The sequence below is a fragment of the Salmo trutta genome, chromosome 14, assembly GCF_901001165.1.
Source record: "Salmo trutta chromosome 14, fSalTru1.1, whole genome shotgun sequence".
Classification (NCBI taxonomy): domain Eukaryota; kingdom Metazoa; phylum Chordata; class Actinopteri; order Salmoniformes; family Salmonidae; genus Salmo; species Salmo trutta.
Genome location: NC_042970.1, coordinates 6,396,132 through 6,419,026, shown reverse-complemented (window position 1 = coordinate 6,419,026; position 22,895 = coordinate 6,396,132). Strand labels below are relative to the sequence as shown.

Here is a 22,895-nt window from a genome sequence, read left to right as displayed (position 1 = left end):
AGAGACCATAGAGACAGAAACCAGAGAGAGAGACCAGAGAGGGAGACCAGAGAGAGAGACCAGAGAGGGAGAGCAGACAGAGAGACCAGAGAGAGGAAGAAAACTGCGAGCTATGGAGAGCCAGCGAGAAAGAAACCAGGGAGAGACCAGAGACATACCTGAGAGACCAGAGACATACCAGAGAGACCAGAGACATACCAGAGAGACCAGAGAGAGAGAGACCAGAGAGAGAGACCAGAGAAAGAGACAGAGACATACCAGAAAGACCAGAGACATAACAGAGAGACCAGACATACCAGAGAGACCAGAGAGAGACCAGAGAGACCAGAGACATACCAGAGAGACCAGAGACATACCAGAGAGACCAGAGAGAGAGACCAGAGAGACCAGAGAGAGAGAGACCAGAGAGAGAGAGACCAGAGAGAGGAAAATAACTGTGAGCTATGGAGAGCCAGTGAGAAAGATGCCAGGGAGAGACCAGAGAGAGACCAGAGAGACCAGAGAGAGACCAGTGAGACCAGAGACATACCAGAGAGACCAGAGAGAGACCAGAGAGACCAGAGAGAGACCAGAGAGAGACCAGAGAGAGACCAGAGAGACCAGAGAGAGACCAGTGAGACCAGAGGGAGACCAGAGAGACCAGAGAGAGACCAGTGAGACCAGAGAGAGACCAGTGAGACCAGTGAGAGAGACCACAAAGAGACCAGAGAGAGACCAGAGAGAGAGAGCTGAGATGAGCAGCCAGACAGTAAAGAAACTCAGTAGTGTACCTGGGATACTCTGTCTCCTGGAGGACAGGGAATTGTCTGTCCCTTGTGAGTCCCTGTTCCCTTTAGAGTAAGGACCATCATCTGGAAGGAAGGGGCAGAAAACAGGGCTATTATAGGTCTGCGTCTCAGATAGCACCCTATTCCCTATGTAGTGCACTACTGTTGACCGGAGACACAACCTAACCAATTCCAAATGTAGTGCTCTGCTTTTGACCATGGCCCAACATAATGAATTCCAAATGTAGTGCACTACTTTTGACTGGAGTCCATCCTAATCCTGATGTAGTGTACTACTTTTAAGCCCATCCTGGACTGCACTATTATGTAGTGCACTACATGAGGAATATTGTGCTATTTGAGACACAGCCATTGAGCAGCATGCTATCTACTGGCCCATTAGACTAGATGGTGGTGACATGAGATAGACGGGCAGATGTCAGATGGTACAGCACTATATGTGCTGCTATTTCAACATCCTTGGGGTGAGAAATTGGGTTTATGGTATTATGATATTGTGGTAATGTATGATGTTGATAGTACGGTTGATGTTTCACATATTGGAAGTCTCCAGGATACCCAAATGCAAATTCTCTTCAGATTAAACCTCCAACATTACTCTCTTCAGATTAAACCTCTAACACTACTCTGTTCAGATTAAACCTCTAACACTACTCTCTCCAGATTAAACCTCTAGACACTATGTTCAGATTAAACCTCTAGACACTACTCTCTTCAGATTAAACCTCTAGACACTACTCTCTTCAGATTAAACCTCCAACACTACTCTCTTCAGATTAAACCTCCAACACTACTCTCTTCAGATTAAACCTCTAGACACTACTCTCTTCAGATTAAACCTCTAGACACTACTCTCTTCAGATTAAACCTCTAGACACTACTCTCTTCAGATTAAACCTCTAGACACTACTCTGTTCAGATTAAACCTCTAGACACTACTCTCTTCAGATTAAACCTCCAACACTACTCTCTTCAGATTAAACCTCTAGACACTACTCTCTTCAGATTAAACCTCTAGACACTACTCTCTTCAGATTAAACCTCCAACACTACTCTCTTCAGATTAAACCTCTAGACACTACTCTCTTCAGATTAAACCTCTAGACACTACTCTCTTCAGATTAAACCTCTAGACACTGCTCTGTTCAGATTAAACCTCTAACACTACTCTCTTCAGATTAAACCTCCAACACTACTCTCTTCAGATTAAACCTCTAGACACTACTCTGTTCAGATTAAACCTCCAACACTACTCTGCTCAGATTAAACCTCTAACACTACTCTCTTCAGATTAAACCTCTAGACACTACTCTCTTCAGATTAAACCTGTAGACACTACTCTGTTCAGATTAAACCTCCAACACTACTCTGTTCAGATTAAACCTCTAGACACTATGTTCAGATTAAACCTGTAGACACTACTCTCTTCAGATTAAACCTCTAGACACTACTCTCTTCAGATTAAACCTCTAGACACTACTCTCTTCAGACACTACTGTCATGACGTTGGCCTCAGGGAGGACAGTTGACCCCCTCCCCTTTGTACCATCCCCCAACCTTGCACCCCCACCCAGGCCCTGTGTGAAAGGGTTGTAAAAATTCTAAGAGGAGAATCTCCTACCACATGTTTCATAGAGAGACAAAGGAAATTCTTCCAACTCATAGAATTGGAGAACCGAACGACATTTTATGTTCTGGAGAAGGTATGGAAGATTGGTGAAGAGTCCAGCTACGAACTGGTCCGCTTGGTACAATTTTGTGATACTCAGAAGAGACAATATAGCCATATTACCATAAAACTGTTTATATAATAGCCTCAGCTATTGGACTTGCATCATAATGGTTGTATAAAATGTATTAATAAGGATAAAGCTATTTGTAATACATTGAGATGCTATGTCCTGATGTTAATGTGATAGAATTGGATTTCTGTACCAAGCTTCACTCAGCCATCGGCACGCCCCCCAAGGGACACAGACAGGACCAGGCGTCATTTGAGACGCCTGTTCTAGGGTCACCTATAAAAACCCCCACCCTGATTTACTTTCTTAAGACCAGGCCTGCACTGCATGGCCAGTAGGTTTTACCATCCAATTCCTCTACTGAAAGTGAACTACACCACGTGGTTAACTTTTAGACTATCGAGATCGACAGAATTAGAACAAGACTTTGATATTAATTATTAGTCTGCAGCTAAGTAAATTATATCATCGAACGCGAAGACCAACGAAACATCCATTCTATGACGACATTAATGAATGTCGCTCTGAAAGATCCATTCTAACCGTGAGAGAGAGCGAGAGAGAACTCTCCATCAGAACAGAACTCTTCAACAAGGATCCCGACGACACTGAGCGTAAATATATATTGATTGCAATTGTTCCCGAATGAGTGAGCGTTCAATTGTCAATTGTAATATTAATGAACTCTGTAGGTGTGCATCCTCAGCTGACTTTTATGATCCATTGTTCAACAGGCCGACCTGCCTGTTAGCCCATTAGAGCACATTACGCTACCAATCCTTTGTGACGATAATTACTGTTTGTATGTTTTCTGTTAATTACTTAGTGTAGTAAATAAATGATTTTAAGACAATTGATGTATGGATGATTTTAGTAAAGACTGGGTTCGTGCAGATAACCAAGAATTTACGACGTTTGGAATGAGACTGGACGAGAGGTAAAATACGCCATTTAAACCAGAAGATAATCGGCCTATATTATAATATAGGTTAAGTTATATTAGGAAAATTATAATTTTGTAATCTGAATATTTTTCTTGGTGCCCCGATCTCCTAGTTAATTACAATTAAACGATTAATCAGTTTAATCGCGTGATAATAATTACAGGGAGTTAATTGATAAACCTATCTTCAGTTTAATGGTACGCAAAGACACGACACTACTCTGTTCAGATTAAACCTCTAGACACTACTCTCTTCAGATTAAACCTCCAACACTACTCTCTTCAGATTAAACCTCTAGACACTACTCTCTTCAGATTAAACCTCTAGACACTACTCTCTTCAGATTAAACCTCTAACACTACTCTCTTCAGATTAAACCTCTAGACATTACTCTCTTCAGATTAAACCTCTAGACACTACTCTCTTCAGATTAAACCTCTAGACACTACTCTGTTCAGATTAAACCTCCAACACTACTCTTCAGATTAAACCTCTAACACTACTCTCTTCAGATTAAACCTCTAGACACTACTCTGTTCAGATTAAACCTCTAGACACTACTCTCTTCAGATTAAACCTCTAGACACTACTCTCTTCAGATTAAACCTCCAACTCTACTCTCTTCAGATTAAACCTCTAGACACTACTCTGTTCAGATTAAACCTCTAGACACTACTCTCTTCAGATTAAACCTGTAGACACTACTCTCTTCAGATTAAACCTCCAACACTACTCTCTTCAGATTAAACCTCTAGACACTACTCTCTTCAGATTAAACCTTCAACACCACTCTCTTCAGATTAAACCTCTAACACTACTCTGTTCAGATTAAACCTCCAACACTACTCTGTTCAGATTAAACCTCCAACACTACTCTCTTCAGATTAAACCTCTAGACACTACTCTCTTCAGATTACCTCTGACAATACTCTCTTCAACTGTCTGTTCATGTGTTCTGAAGTCCGACATGAGGGCACATTACTGTGAGCGTCAAGAAGAGGATTCATTTTACATTAAATGCCGCAGTCTTAATTTCCTCTAAACCTGATCCACAAACTAATACCGTGCTGCTGTGGGGTCTGTCATCAATACGTGTCGCTGGAGTTCTGTTCCTTATGCCTACTCTATTAGATAAAACACTTCAGCTATCTATTCCCCCGACGCCCACAGGAACACGCACGCACACACGCACGCACGCACGCACACACACACACACACACGCACACACACCGTATTCCAACAGCCCTGTCATCACACCAGAAAATGGACAACACAATGATCTGTCTTTGCCACAGTCAGGGGGAAGAGTGTTCTTCTCTCTCTGCTCCCAGCTTTAGATTCAGCATTGTTGTATTGTTAATCTATAGCCTTCAGAGAGAAAGAGAGTGACAAAGGGACAAAGTCAGTGTTTATCTGGTGCTAGCTAGTGCAGTCAAGTACGGCTGGCGGCTTTTGTTCTTCCTCGTGTGTTTCCTTTCACACAGACATACGACTCTAATCACTTCAATTGTGCTAACGTCACCTGTTTGAGCAGTGTGTGTGTGTTCCTGTGGGGTGTGTGTGTGCGTGTGCATGTGTGTGAGTGTTCCTGTGGGGTGTGTGTGTGCGTGCGTGTGTGTGTGTGTTCCTGTGGGGTGTGCGTGTGCGTGTGTGTGTTCCTGTGGGGTGTGTGTGTGCGTGTGTGTGTGTTCCTGTGGGGTGTGTGTGCGCGTGTGTGTGTGTGTTCCTGTGGGGTGTGTGTGCGCGTGCGTGTGTGTGTGTGTTCCTGTGGGGTGTGTGTGTGTGTGTGTGTGTTCCTGTGGGGTGTGTGTGTGCGTGTGTGTGTGTGTTCCTGTGGGGTGTGTGTGCGTGTGTGTGTGTGCATTCCTGTGGGTTGTGTGTGTGTGTGTGTGTGTGTGTGTGTGTGTGTGTGTGTGTGTGTGTGTGTGTGTGTGTGTGTGTGTGTGTGTGTGTGTGCTGCAGAGGAGGCTGGTGGGAGGAGCTATACATTTTACATTTTAGTCATTTAGCAGACACTCTTATCCAGAGCGACTTACAGTAGTGAATGCATACATTTCATACATTTCATTTTAAAAAAATGTTTACATTTCATACATTTTTGTATTTTTTGTTTTAAATATGAGGTGATTTGAGTCATGCTTCTTCAGTAGTGGAATAAAGACAATTAGCACTTGAATGTTGTAAAGAAATACTGGAGTGATGTAGGATTGTTAAGAAAATTGATTATAGACCAATTTATTATACTGCGTCCATGTGTATAGGCTGCAAGTACGTTGAAATGAAGCTGTTTTCAAGTCATTGAAAAAAACGACCCGAAAAGACATCTTTTCAACTTTCACTTTCAACTACAACCGAACATATATTGGACTTTTAGTCTTATTTTCAACGTCTTTTCAATTACATTTTGCTAAATGAGAATAGTGCAATGTCAAAACACAGTTTTAATGTGTCCAAATCACTAACCAATATGTAGAAACAGTTTGTGATAAATTGAAAACCTAAACATTTTGAAGTGTTGCATGGTAACATGGTAAGTGTAATACATTTTTTTTGTCACTTTTTGTTAAATCTCATAAATAGTAACTCTTCCAATTCAGAGCCTGGATTTTCCCCCTGAGGCTAATATCCATAACATGTTGAAATCAATAGAACAGGGGGCAAACGTTTAGGGTTCTACATTGTGACATCATTAAAATACTCCAACTACAATGTTAAAACATTCTACATTCTGACATTATTTCATTGATATCATGAAACAACTCCTTCATGTATTTTCTGATGTTTAATCAGAGATCTTTTACCAGAGTATCTCTTCCCACATTGATCACAGCCAGCTATAGGAGGACAGGCTCATTGTTATTGGGCTGGAATGGAATAAATGGAATGGAGATAATTGTGGTTTTCAACCCAAACCTCCTCCTCTGCTGGCCTTCGCAGATTCTGCCTTTAAGCTCCTGAACTTAGTGGTCGGCAACCTTGTCCATTTGGAGTGCCAAGTTATCGTACCATTTCCACTGATCTGCGTGCCAGTTATGATTTTCATATACACATTTTTGTGGAACATTTATAATAAAGTCTTCATATCTCAAAATCTATGTCATGTGGTGAATCAAAATTGTATTTAAATTAAAATTATACAAATCCAAAAGTAAGTTCTATTGCCATTGGCAATATGTAACAATAGCCTACATAAAGCCAACAAATAAAAACATTGCAGCCGGCAGGTAGAAAATATCCTGATTAAAAATAAATATCCTATAAATCACATTGGCTACGCATGGCCTGTCTGCAAGGAACTTGAAACATTTGATCAACTATTATCTTGGGTCTGGCCTGAAGTTTGCACGACCAAACTTGACACATTGGAATAAAATATTCTGGAACCTCAAGAGTTTCCGGCACCAGTGAGCTCCGGACAGACAGACACAGCTGTAGGCTATTTGTGCAAGAGACAAGAAGTAATCAGGTAAGCCTATTTTATGATGTTTCCACCAGATCAGAAAATGTATTCTTTTTTCCCCTTTCATGCTGAGTGGTTATCGAACGGGAGAAAGCTGGAAAGATTTTTTAAAATAGGCCACATTGAGGAACTATTTTAATTCTCAATGTCTGTAAAAACAAACTTGGTTTACTTGCTTTTTTGAGGCGAAGAAAAAATGACTTTGAGAAGCTCCCCACAGTGATGGTGAGTTAAGACAATCAGAAATACTAATCAGATCTCCAAATGGGAACATTTATAGGACTACATTTGCACGCAGGCCAGGTAGCCTCTAGGCCTATTTCTATGTGTAATCAGGGATTGGTCCACTGAGACAGGTCTACACAATGGATTAGTCCACTCAGACAGGTCTACACAATGGATTAGTCCACTCAGACAGGTCTACACAATGGATTAGTCCACTCAGACAGGCCTACACAATGGATTAGTCCACTCAGACAGGCCTACACAATGAATTAGTCCACTCAGACAGGCCTACACAATGGATTAGTCCACTCAGACAGGCATGAATCAGACAGGTGTCTCGTGTGCCATCATTTTTTTTATATATACTGCTCAAAAAAATAAAGGGAACACTTAAACAACACATCCTAGATCTAAATGAAAGAAATAATCTTATTAAATACATTTCTCTTTACATAGTTGAATGTGCTGACAACAAAATCACACAAAAATAATCAATGGAAATCCAATTTATCAACCCATGGAGGTCTGGATTTGGAGTCACACTCAAAATTAAAGTGGAAAACCACACTATAGGCTGATCCAACTTTGATGTAATGTCCTTAAAACAAGTCAAAATGAGGCTCAGTAGTGTGTGTGGCCTCCACGTGCCTGTATGACCTCCCTACAACGCCTGGGCATGCTCCTGATGAGGTGGCGGATGGTCTCCTGAGGGATCTCCTCCCAGACCTGGACTAAAGCATTCGCCAACTCCTGGACAGTCTGTGGTGCAACGTGGCGTTGTTGGATGGAGCGAGACATGATGTCCCAGATGTGCTCAATTGGATTCAGGTCTGGGGAACGGGCGGGCCAGTCCATAGCATCAATGCCTTCCTCTTGCAGGAACTGCTGACACACTCCAGCCACATGAGGTCTAGCATTGTCTTGCATTAGGAGGGATCCAGGGCCAACCGCACCAGCATATGGTCTCACAAGGGGTCTGAGGATCTCATCTCGGTACCTAATGGCAGTCAGGCTACCTCTGGAGAGCACATGGAGGGCTGTGCGCCCCCCAAAGAAATGCCACCCCACACCATGACTGACCCACCGCCAAACCGGTCATGCTGGAGGATGTTGCAGGCAGCAGAACGTTCTCCACGGCGTCTCCAGACTCTGTCACGTCTGTCACGTGCTCAGTGTGAACCTGCTTTTATCTGTGAAGAGCACAGGGCGCCAGTGGCGAATTTGCCAATCTTGGTGTTCTCTGGCAAATGCCAAACGTCCTGCACGGTGTTGGGCTGTAAGCACAACCCCCACCTGTGGACGTCGGGCCCTCATGCCACCCTCATGGAGTCTGTTTCTGACCGTTTGAGCAGACACATGCACATTTGTGGCCTGCTGGAGGTCATTTTGCAGGGCTCTGGCAGTGCTTCTCCTGCTCCTCCTTGCACAAAGGCGGAGGTAGCGGTCCTGCTGCTGGGTTGTTGCCCTCCTACGGCCTCCTCCACGTCTCCTGATGTACTGGCCTGTCTCCTGGTAGCACCTCCATGCTCTGGACACTACGCTGATAGACACAGCAAACCTTCTTGCCACATTTCGCATTGATGTGCCATCCTGGATGAGCTGCACTACCTGAGCCACTTGTGTGGGTTGTAGACTCCGTCTCATGCTACCACTAGAGTGAAAGCACCGCCAGAATTCAAAAGTGACCAAAACATCAGCCAGGAAGCATAGGACCTGAGAAGTGGTCTGTGGTCACCCCCTGCAGAACCACTCCTTTATTGGGGGTGTCTTGCTAATTGCCTATAATTTCCACCTGTTGTCTATTCCATTTGCACAACAGCATGTGAAATGTATTGTCAATCAGTGTTGCTTCCTAAGTGGACAGTTTGATTTCACAGAAGTGTGATTGACTTGGAGTTACATTGTGTTGTTTAAGTGTTCCCTTTATTTTTTTGAGCAGTGTATATTTGCCACAGCTCAACTAAATGAAATCTTGGTTGACCAACAGCCTATCGAACAGCCTAAATGTGGTCAGCCCTAGACCAGAGTAATCTGTGTAACCTCAGACTGGGAGGGCATCAGAGTCGGTGTTTACAGATCCACCCATCTACAGTATATTAACCCGCTACACACTACCCTGTCCATGCATCTGTATGCTCGCTGTGTTGCTGCTGACCCAGTTGTATCTACAGCACAGGATGCTGCAGAGGGGAGAACGGCACATATTAATGTCCGGAACGGAACAAATGGAATGGCGTCAAACACATGGAAACCATGTGTCTGATGTATTTGATACCATTCCACTCCAGTCATTAACACGAGCCCGTCCTCCTCCCCAATTTAGGTGCCACCAGCCTCCTGTGATCTATACAAATAATGGGAATAAAGTATTGTAATTGTAAATCACCAGCTGAGATTTATTAAGTTTTACCTTAGAACACAAGAGACAACCGGAAGAGTTAGTCAACAAAAAAAGCTCCTCTTTCCTCTCCTCTCCTCTCCTCTCCTCTTCCCTTCTCTCCTCTCCTGTCCTCTCTCCTCCTCTCCTTACTCCTCACCCCGCCCCTCCCTGTCCCATCTCCTCTCCTCTCCCCTCCTCCCGTAGCCTCTCCTCCTTCTCCTCTCCTCTCCTCTTCCCTTCTCTCCTCTCCTGTCCTCTCTCCTCCTCTCCTTACTCCTCACCCCGCCCCTCCCTGTCCCATCTCCTCTCCTCTCCCCTCCTCCCGTAGCCTCTCCTCCTTCTCCTCTCCTCTTCTCATGTCCCCCCCTCTCCTCATGTCCACTCTCCTCCCTTCCTCTACTCTCTCCTCCTTCCCTCTCCTTTCTCCCCTCCTCCCCTCCTCTCCTCTCCTCTCCCTCCAAGCCCCTCAGCCGTATTAGCCTCTGCATGCTGTGATAAAGCACTCGACTTTGCACAGCTATAATCCAGACGCCGGAGGGCTTTAAAATCTTCCTAGTCACCTATCAAAGGAGAGGATTTAGCCGTGACGCTAGGCTAGCTACCTAACTTTGGAAGCTCAGTCATCTGTTTTTTTTATTTTTATTCTCGTCTTAACGTCATCGTTCCCCAAAAATCAGCTCAGCCTTACAAGCATCAAAGTGCGTTACACATGGCAGGAGATGGATCACTGACATACTGCACCGTGAAATAGTAAAACTATCCTCACTGACTGTTCCCAAACCATTTGAGAATAAAGGTAAAATGTTGGCTTGGTTTTTAAAACCTATATGTTGTGGGGAAATTACAATTGCTTAAAGTAACTTTTCAGTTACTTTCCTAACTAAACGTTGACAAAATGAATTTGGAAAAATTATACACGAGCAAAGTAGCAAAATAACAATCCACGTAGAATGTTCCCTTCCAATCTGAGTATGAACAGCTGGGAGAAAAGTCAGGTTGTCTTGTGTTCCCATACAACTCTACGCTGCTCAACCAAGCAAAAAAGGCAGTAACTGCTCATAGCGTGGAACTGATAAAAATTGCTTTTATTTACCTTGGTTTCACTGTAACTTTATGCAGTTACTGCTAACATGACCCCCATTTTCTCCTGAACACAACACAATAGAGGCAGCATACTTGTCGACATGATTAAGCATGTATTTAATGTAGCAAAAATTATGTTAACTCAATTTTGACCAAATGAGCAGTTACTACCTTTTTGCTTGGTAGGGCAGTATGCACAAGGACTACTTCTAACAACGTCCACTAAAAATGTTACAGAAACACCTTTACTTGAAGAATAGTGCAGTATGTGTGTGTGTGTGTGTGTGTGTGTTTGTGTGTGTGTTTGTGTGCGTGTGTGTGCTTGTGTGTGTGTATGATTCTGGGAGCACATTCAGTTATCAATTAGCAGTCATCACAAACACAGGGAGACAGACAATGGCAGAGATGGCAGGGTGCACAGCTGCAGGTCTAACTCTACCCACAGAGACTGGCCTGATGACACACTGCAGGTCTACCTCTACCCACAGAGACTAAATACACATCCAAACCTGGCAAACCACACAGGCACAGGCACACACACTATGATATGTAACACTACTATACATAACAACAATACCATACATAACACTACCATACATAACACTACCATACATAACAACACTACCATACATAACACTACCATACATAACAACACTACCATACATAACACTACCATACATAACAACACTACCATACATAACACTACCATACATAACACTACCATACATAACACTACCATACATAACACTACCATACATAACAACACTACCATACATAACACTACCATACATAACACTACCATACATAACACTACCATACATAACACTACCATACATAACACTACCATACATTACACTACCATAAATAACAACAATACCATACATAACACTACCATACGTAACAACACTACCATACATAACAACACTACCATACATAACAACACTACCATACATAACACTACCATACATAACACTACCATACATAACACTACCATACGTAGCAACACTACCATACATAACACTACCATACATAACACTACCATACATAACATTACCATACATAACACTACCATACGTAACAACACTACCATACAAAAGAACACTACCATACATAACAACACTACCATACATAACACTACCATACCTAACAACACTGCCATACATATCACTACCATACATAACAACACTATCATACATAACAACACTACCATACATAACACTACCATACATAACACTACCATACATAACACTACCATACATAACAACACTACCATACATAACAACACTATCATACAAAACAACACTACCATACATAACAACACTACCATACATAACACTACCATACCTAACAACACTACCATACATAACACTACCATACATAACAACACTATCATACATAACAACACTACCATACATAACACTACCATACATAACACTACCATACATAACAACACTACCATACAAAACAACACTACCATACATAACACTACCACACATAACAACACTACCATACATAACAACACTACCAACATAACACTACCATACATAACAACACTACCATACATAACACTACCATACATAACACTACCATACATAACACTACCATACGTAGCAACACTACCATACATAACACTACCATACATAACACTACCATACATAACATTACCATACATAACACTACCATACGTAACAACACTACCATACAAAACAACACTACCATACATAACAACACTACCATACATAACACTACCATACCTAACAACACTACCATACATATCACTACCATACATAACAACACTATCATACATAACAACACTACCATACATAACACTACCATACATAACACTACCATACATAACAACACTACCATACATAACAACACTACCATACATAACAACACTATCATACACAACAACACTACCATACATAACAACACTACCATACATAACACTACCATACCTAACAACACTACCATACATAACACTACCATACATAACAACACTATCATACATAACAACACTACCATACATAACACTACCATACATAACATTACAATACATAACAACACTACCATACAAAACAACACTACCATACATAACACTACCACACATAACAACACTACCATACATAACAACACTACCAACATAACACTACCATACATAACAACACTACCATACATAACACTACCATACATAACAACACTACCATACATAACACTACCATACGTAACAACACTACCATACATAACACTACCATACATAACACTACCATACATAACAACACTACCATACATAACACTACCATACATAACACTACCATACATAACAACACTACCATACATAACAACACTACCATACATAACACTAACATACATAACACTACCATACAAAACAACACTACCATACAAAACAACACTACCATACATAACACTACCATACACAACACTACCATACATAACACTACCATACATAACAACACTACCATACATAACAACACGACCATACATAACAACACGACCATACATAACACTACCATACATAACAACACTACCATACATAACACTACCATACGTAACAACACTACCATACATAACACTACCATACATAACACTACCATACATAACAACACTACCATACATAACACTACCATACATAACACTACCATACATAACAACACTACCATACATAACACTACCATACATAACACTACCATACATAACACTACCATACATAACACTACCATACGTAACAACACTACCATACATAACACTACCATACATAACAACACTACCATACATAACAACACTACCATACATAACACTACCATACATAACACTACCATACGTAACAACACTACCATACATAACACTACCATACATAACACTACCATACGTAACAACACTACCATACATACCACTACCATACATAACAACACTACCATACATAACACTACCATACATAACAACACTACCATACATAACACTACCATACGTAACAACACTACCATACAAAACAACACTACCATACATAACACTACCATACATAACACTACCATACATAACAACACTACCATACGTAACACTACCATACATAACACTACCATACATAACAACACTACCATACATAACACTACCATACATTACACTACCATACATAACACTACCATACATAACACTACCATACATAACAACACTACCATACATAACACTACCATACATAACACTACCATACACAACAACACTACCATAAATAACACTACCATACATAACACTACCATACATAACAACACTACCATACATAACACTACCATACATAACAACACTACCATACATAACACTACCATACATAACACTACCATACATAACAACACTACCATACATAACACTACCATACATAACACTACCATACATAACAACACTACCATATATAACACTACCATACATAACACTACCATATATAACACTACCATACATAACAACACTACCATACATAACACTACCATACATAACACTACCATACATAACAACACTACCATACATAACACTACCATACATAACACTACCATACATAACAACACTACCATACATAACACTACCATACATAACACTACCATACATAACAACACTACCATACATAACACTACCATACATAACAACACTACCATACATAACACTACCATACATAACACTACCATACGTAACAACACTACCATACATAACACTACCATACATAACACTACCATACATAACACTACCATACATAACACTACCATACGTAACAACACTACCATACATAACACTACCATACATAACACTACCATACATAACACTACCATACATAACACTACCACACGTAACAACACTACCATACATAACAACACTACCATACATAACACTACCATATGTAACACTACCATACATAACAACACTACCATACATAACACTACCATATATAACACCACTACCATACATAACAACACTACCATACATAACAACACTACCATACGTAACACTACCATACATAACAACACTACCATAGATAACACTACCATACATAACACTACCATACATAACAACATTACCATACATAAAACTACCATACACAACACTACCATACATAACACTACCATACATAACACTACCATACGTAACAACACTACCATACATAACAACACTACCATACGTAACACTACCATACATAACACTACCATACATAAGACTACCATACATAACAACATTACCATACATAAAACTACCATACACAACACTACCATACATAACGCTACCATACATAACACTACCATATATAACAACACTACCATACATAACACTACCATACGTAACAACACTACAATACATAACACTACCATACATAACAACACTACCATACATAACAACACTACCATACATAACAACACTACCATACATAACAACATTACCATACATAGCACTATCATACGTAGCAACACTACCATACATAACAACACTACCATACATAACAATACCATACGTAACACTACCACACAAAACAACACTTCCATACATAACACTACCATACGTAACAACACTACCATCTATAACAACAATACAATACGTAACACTACCATACATAACAACACTACCATACATAACAACACTACCATACGAAACAACACTACCATACATAACACTACCATACGTAACACTACCATACATAACAACACTACCAACATAACACTACCATACATAACACTACCATACATAACAACACTACCATACGTAACAACACTAACATACATAACACTACCATACATAACAACACTACCATACATAACAACACTACCATACATAACACTACCATACATAACACTACCATACATAACAACACTACCATACATAACAACACTACCATACATAACAACACTACCATCTATAACAACACTACCATACATAACACTACCATACGTAACAACAATACCATAAATAACACTACCATACATAACACTACCATACATAACAACACTACCATACATAACAACACTACCATCTATAACAACACTACCATACATAACACTACCATACGTAACAACACTACCATACATAACAACACTACCAACATAACACTACCATACATAACACTACCATACATAACACTACCATACATAACACTACCATACATAACACTACCATATGTAACTACACAATCATACATAACAACACTACCATACATAACAACACTACTATACGTAACAACACTACCATACATAACACTACCATACATAACACTACCATATGTAACAACACAATCATACATAACAACACTACCATACATAACAACACTACTATACGTAACAACACTACCATACATAACACTACCATACATAACACTACCATACATAACACTACCATACATAACACTACCATACATAACAACACTACCATACATAACACTACCATACGTAACAACACTACCATAAATAACACTACCATACATAACACTACCATACATAACAACACTACCATACATAACACTACCATACATAACACTACCATACATAACAACACTACCATACATAGCACTACCATATGTAACAACACTACCATATGTAACAACACTACCATACATAACAACACCACCATACATAACAACACTACCATACATAACACTACCATACATAACACTACCATACATAACACTACCATACATAACACTACCATACATAACACTACCATACGTAACAACACTACCATACGTAACAACACTACCATACATAACACTACCATACATAACAACACTACCATACATAACACTACCATACATAACAACACTACCATACATAACACTACCATACATAACACTACCATACATAACAACACTACCATACGTAACAACACTACCATACATAACAACACTACCATACATAACAACACTACCATACATAACACTACCATACATAACAACACTACCATACATAACAACACTACCATACATAACACTACCATACATAACACTACCATACGTAACCACACTACCATAAATAACAACACTACCATACATAACACTAACATAAATAACAACACTACCATACATAACACTACCATAAATAACAACACTACCATACGTAACAACAATACCATACATAACAGCACTACCATACATAACACTACCATACATAACAGTACTACCATACATAGCAACACTACCATACATAACAGCACTACCATACATAGCAACACTACCATACATAACAACACTACCATCTATAACAACACTACCATACATAACAGCACTACCATACATAGCAACACTACCATACATAACAACACTACCATACGTAGCAACACTACCATACGTAACAACACTACCATACGTAACAACACTACCACACATAACAACACTACCATACATAACAACACTACCATACATAACAACACTACCATACGTAGCATCACTACCATACGTAACAACACTACCATACGTAGCAACACTACCATCTATAACAACACTACCATACATAACAACACTACCATACGTAGCAACACTACCATACGTAACAACACTACCATACGTAACAACACTACCACACATAACAACACTACCATACATAACAACACTACCATACATAACACTACCATACATAACACTACCATACATAACAACACTACCATACACAACACTACCATACGTAGCAACACTACCATACGTAGCAACACTACCATACATAAAAACACTACCATACATAACAACACTACCATACATAACACTACCATACATAACACTACCATACATAACACTACCATATGTAACTACACAATCATACATAACAACACTACCATACATAACAACACTACTATACGTAACAACACTACCATACATAACACTACCATACATAACACTACCATACATAACACTACCATATGTAACAACACAATCATACATAACAACACTACCATACATAACAACACTACTATACGTAACAACACTACCATACATAACACTACCATACATAACACTACCATACATAACACTACCATACATAACACTACCATACATAACACTACCATACATAACAACACTACCATACATAACACTACCATACGTAACAACACTACCATAAATAACACTACCATACATAACACTACCATACATAACAACACTACCATACATAACACTACCATACATAACACTACCATACATAACAACACTACCATACATAGCACTACCATATGTAACAACACTACCATATGTAACAACACTACCATACATAACAACACCACCATACATAACAACACTACCATACATAACACTACCATACATAACAACACTACCATACATAACACTACCATACATAACACTACCATACATAACACTACCATACGTAACAACACTACCATACGTAACAACACTACCATACATAACACTACCATACATAACAACACTACCATACATAACACTACCATACATAACAACACTACCATACATAACACTACCATACATAACACTACCATACATAACAACACTACCATACGTAACAACACTACCATACATAACAACACTACCATACATAACAACACTACCATACATAACACTACCATACATAACAACACTACCATACATAACAACACTACCATACATAACACTACCATACATAACACTACCATACATAACAACACTACCATACATAACAACACTACCATACATAACAACATTACCATACATAGCACTACCATATGTAACAACACTACCGTATGTAACAACACTACCATACATAACAACACTACCATACATAACACTACCATACATAACAACACTACCATACATAACAACACTACCATACATAGCACTACCATACATAACAACACTACCATACATAACAACACTACCATACATAACAACACTACCATACGTAACAACACTACCATACATAACAACACTACCATACATAACACTACCATACATAACAACACTACCATAGATAACACTACCATACATAACACTACCATACGTAACAACACTACCATACATAACAACACTACCATACATAACACTACCATACATAACACTACCATACATAACAACACTACCATACATAACACTACCATACATAACACTACCATACATAACACTACCATACGTAACTACACAATCATACATAACAACACTACCATACATAACAACACTACCATACATAACACTACCATACATAACACTACCATACATAACAACACTACCATACGTAACAACACTACCATACATAACAACACTACCATACATAACAACACTACCATACATAACACTACCATACATAACATTACCATACATAACAACACTACCATACATAACAACACTACCATACATAACAACACTACCATACATAACAACATTACCATACATAACAACACTACCATACATAACAACACTACCATACATAACACTACCATACATAACACTACCATACATAACACTACCATACATAACACTACCATACGTAACTACACAATTATACATAACAACACTACCATACATAACAACACTACCATACATAACATTACCATACATAACACTACCATACATAAGAACACTACCATACGTAACAACACTACCATACATAACAACACTACCATACATAACAACACTACCATACATAACAACACTACCATACATAACACTACCATACATAACACTACCATACATAACACTACCATACATAACACTACCATACGTAACAACACTACCATACATAACACTACCATACATAACACTACCATACATAACACTACCATACGTAACAACACTACCATACATAACACTACCATACGTAACAACACTACCATACATAACACTACCATACATAACACTACCATATGTAAGAACACTACCATACGTAACAGCACTACCATACATAACACTACCATACCTAACAACACTACCATACATAACAACACTACCATACATAACAACACTACCATACATAACAACACTACCATACATAACACTACCATACATAACAACACTACCATATGTAACAACACTACCATACATAACACTACCATACATAACAACACTACCATACATAACACTACCATACATAACACTACCATACATAACAACACTACCATACATAACACTACCATACATAACACTACCATACATAACACTACCATACCTAACAACACTACCATACATAACAGCACTACCATACGTAACAACACTACCATACATACACTATGAAGCCTATGGGTATGTAAAAGGAGGGAAACTAATTGTGTGGCTCTAGTATCAATTGAAGTTAACATCATGTGTTCTTCCTCTCCTAGCAACCATCACAGTCCCGCTGACTGTGTTAGCCCACGGAGCTAAAGGCAGACCCATACTGTTGTTTGGGGCATGCTTGTTCCACAGCATCCCGTCTCTCTAAATTGATGCTCTCCTCTGGTGAGATTGAAGGATGAGAGGGAGGGAGGGCAGATGGAGAGAGGGATATGAGACAGAGGTATGTGAGTGGGTGTGCACTCCTGCTTTTAAAAAAAAAATCAAAGCCGCCCTCGACACGGTATGTTGGAAGTGACAAAAGGTTGGCTGGACGTTTTCTTTTCCCCCTTCACAGCAGTGTCACCACGGATTACTGTCTGTATCATAGCAGCTATGTGTGTGTGTGTGTGTGTGTGTGTGTGTGTGTGTGTGTATTGTGAGAGAGAAAGAGAGATATGTTACTGCTTCAATCACTGAGGAACTCACTGAGGAACAGTGTTTATACAACAGCTATACCAGCAATTTATCATCATACTCTTTTTCAGCACGCCACACTCTGTTCAGCCTCTCTCTTGGGGATATAATGGCCATATGAGGATTGTAAAGGTAAAGGGGGGGGGGGGTTAATCTAGGTCTCTGGTATTATTGCTTAGTTAAACATAGTAACACATATTTCAGAAACCTTCATAGCCATTCATTATACAATTTAAGAGCAGAGTAAATTCCTGTGTTAAAACCTCTTGCTACCCCCTGGTCTGTCTGTCTTGGTTGCTCCTGATCTGGATTAACGTTCTAGGTGCCTGGGGCTCCAGGACGGGGTAAAACATTCCTGGTGCCAGGGGGTGCCTGGGGGTGCCAGGGTTTGTTTACACAGCAGCCGTCTCAACCTGCCAACATGATGTAACACAGGTGGAGGATGAACCCACTCTGAACTGGTACTACGTTTCCCATGGAGATATTCTATTGGCTCAGAGAAACTGGTACTACGTGTCCCATGGAGATATTCTATTGGCTCAGAGAAACTGGTACTACGTGTCCCATGGAGATATTCTATTGGCTCAGAGAAACTGGTACTACGTGTCCCATGGAGATATTCTATTGGCTCAGAGAAACTGGTACTATGTTTCCCATGGAGATATTCTATTGGCTCAGATAAACTGGTACTACGTGTCCCATGGAGATATTCTATTGGCTCAGAGAAATTGGTACTACGTTTCCCATGGAGATATTCTATTGGCTCAGATAAACTGGTACTACATTTCCCATGGAGATATTCTATTGGCTCAGATAAACTGGTACTACATTTCCCATGGAGATATTCTATTGGCTCAGACAAACTGGTACTATGTTTCCCATGGGGAGGGGGGGAGTATTTATGTCTGTAATAAAGCCCTTTTGTGGGGAAAACTCATTCTGATTGGCTGGGCCTTGCTCCTCAGTGGGTGGGCCTGGCTGCCAAGTGGGTGTGCCCTGCCCTTCCAGACCCACCCATGGCTCCGCTCCTACCCAGTCATGTAAAATCTATAGATTAGGGCCTAATGAATTTATTTCAATTGACTTATATCAACTGCAACTCAGTAAAATCTTTTAAATTGTTGCAAGTTGCGTTCATATTTTTGTTCAGTATAATTTCACACATATAACAACTGATGAAATAAAAGCTTTCTGTTTTATAGTTGTAACACATACACACCACAAATAAAATGTATTCAACACTTTTGGTGTTTTCACAGTTTTTTTTTTTTAACAGCAGTAACATAAACTAATGAAAATGCTATTGTGTTATTTGAAGAAAAAAAAAAAAATCTAATATTACCTACAGTTAGGGAAAAAAGTATTTGATCCCCTGCTGATTTTGTACGTTTGCCCACTGACAAAGAAATTATCAGTCTATAATTTTAATGGTAGGTTTATTTGAACAGTGAGAGACAGAATAACAACAAAAAAATCCAGAAAAACGCATGTAAAAAATGTTATAAATTGATTTGCATTTTAATGAGGGAAATAAGTATTTGACCCCCTCTCAATCAGAAAGATTTCTGGCTCCCAGGTGTCTTTTAAACAGCTAACGAGCTGAGATTAGGAGCACACTCTTAAAGGGAGTGCTCCTAATCTCAGTTTCTTACCTGTATAAAAGACACCTGTCCACAGAAGCAATCAATCAATCAGATTCCAAACTGGCCAAGACCAAAGAGCTCTCCAAGGATGTCAGGGACAGGATTGTAGACCTACACAAGGCTGGAATGGGCTACAAGACCATCGCCAAGCAGCTTGGTGAGAAGGTGACAACAGTTGGTGAGATTATTCACAAATGGAAGAAACACAAAAGAACTGTCCATCTCCCTCGGTCTGGGGCTCCATGCAAGATCTCACCTCGTGGAGTTGCAATGATCATGAGAACGGTGAGGAATCAGCCCAGAACTACACAGGAGGATCTTGTCAATGATCTCAAGGCAGCTGGGATCATAATCACCAAGAAAACAATTGGTAACACATTACGCCGTGAAGGACTGAAATCCTGCAGCGCCCGCAAGGTCCCCCTGCTCAAGATAGCACATATACATGCCCGTCTGAAGTTTGCCAATGAACATCTGAATGATTCAGAGGACAACTGGGTGAAAGTGTTGTGGTCAGATGAGACCAAAATGGAGCTCTTTGGCATCAACTCAACTTGCCGTGTTTGGAGGAGGAGGAATGCTGCCTATGACCCCAAGAACACCATCCCCACCATCAAACATGGAGGTGGAAACATTATGCTTTGGGGGTGTTTTTCTGCTAAGAGGACAGGACAACTTCACCGCATCAAAGGGACGATGGACGGGGCCATGTACCGTCAAATCTTGGGTGAGAACCTCCTTCCCTCAGCCAGGGCATTGAAAATGGGTCGTGGATGGGTATTCCAGCATGACAATGACCCAAAACACACGGCCAAGGCAACAAAGGAGTGGCTCAAGAAGAAGCACATTAAGGTCCTGGAGTGGCCTAGCCAGTCTCCAGACCTTAATCCCATAGAAAATCTGTGGAGGGAGCTGAAGATTCGAGTT

General features: G+C 40.0%; 1 protein-coding gene across 2 annotated transcripts in view; it reads right to left on the bottom strand.

The window, feature by feature from the left end:
- grip2b (glutamate receptor interacting protein 2b) overlaps nt 1-22,895 on the bottom strand; it is a 314,229-nt gene that overhangs the window by 136,885 nt on the left and 154,449 nt on the right. For both annotated transcript variants that reach the window (XM_029774267.1, XM_029774268.1), the window contains exon 2: nt 771-851. In XM_029774267.1, the coding sequence (XP_029630127.1) occupies nt 771-851 (81 nt within the window). The remainder of the gene's footprint in view (nt 1-770; nt 852-22,895) is intronic.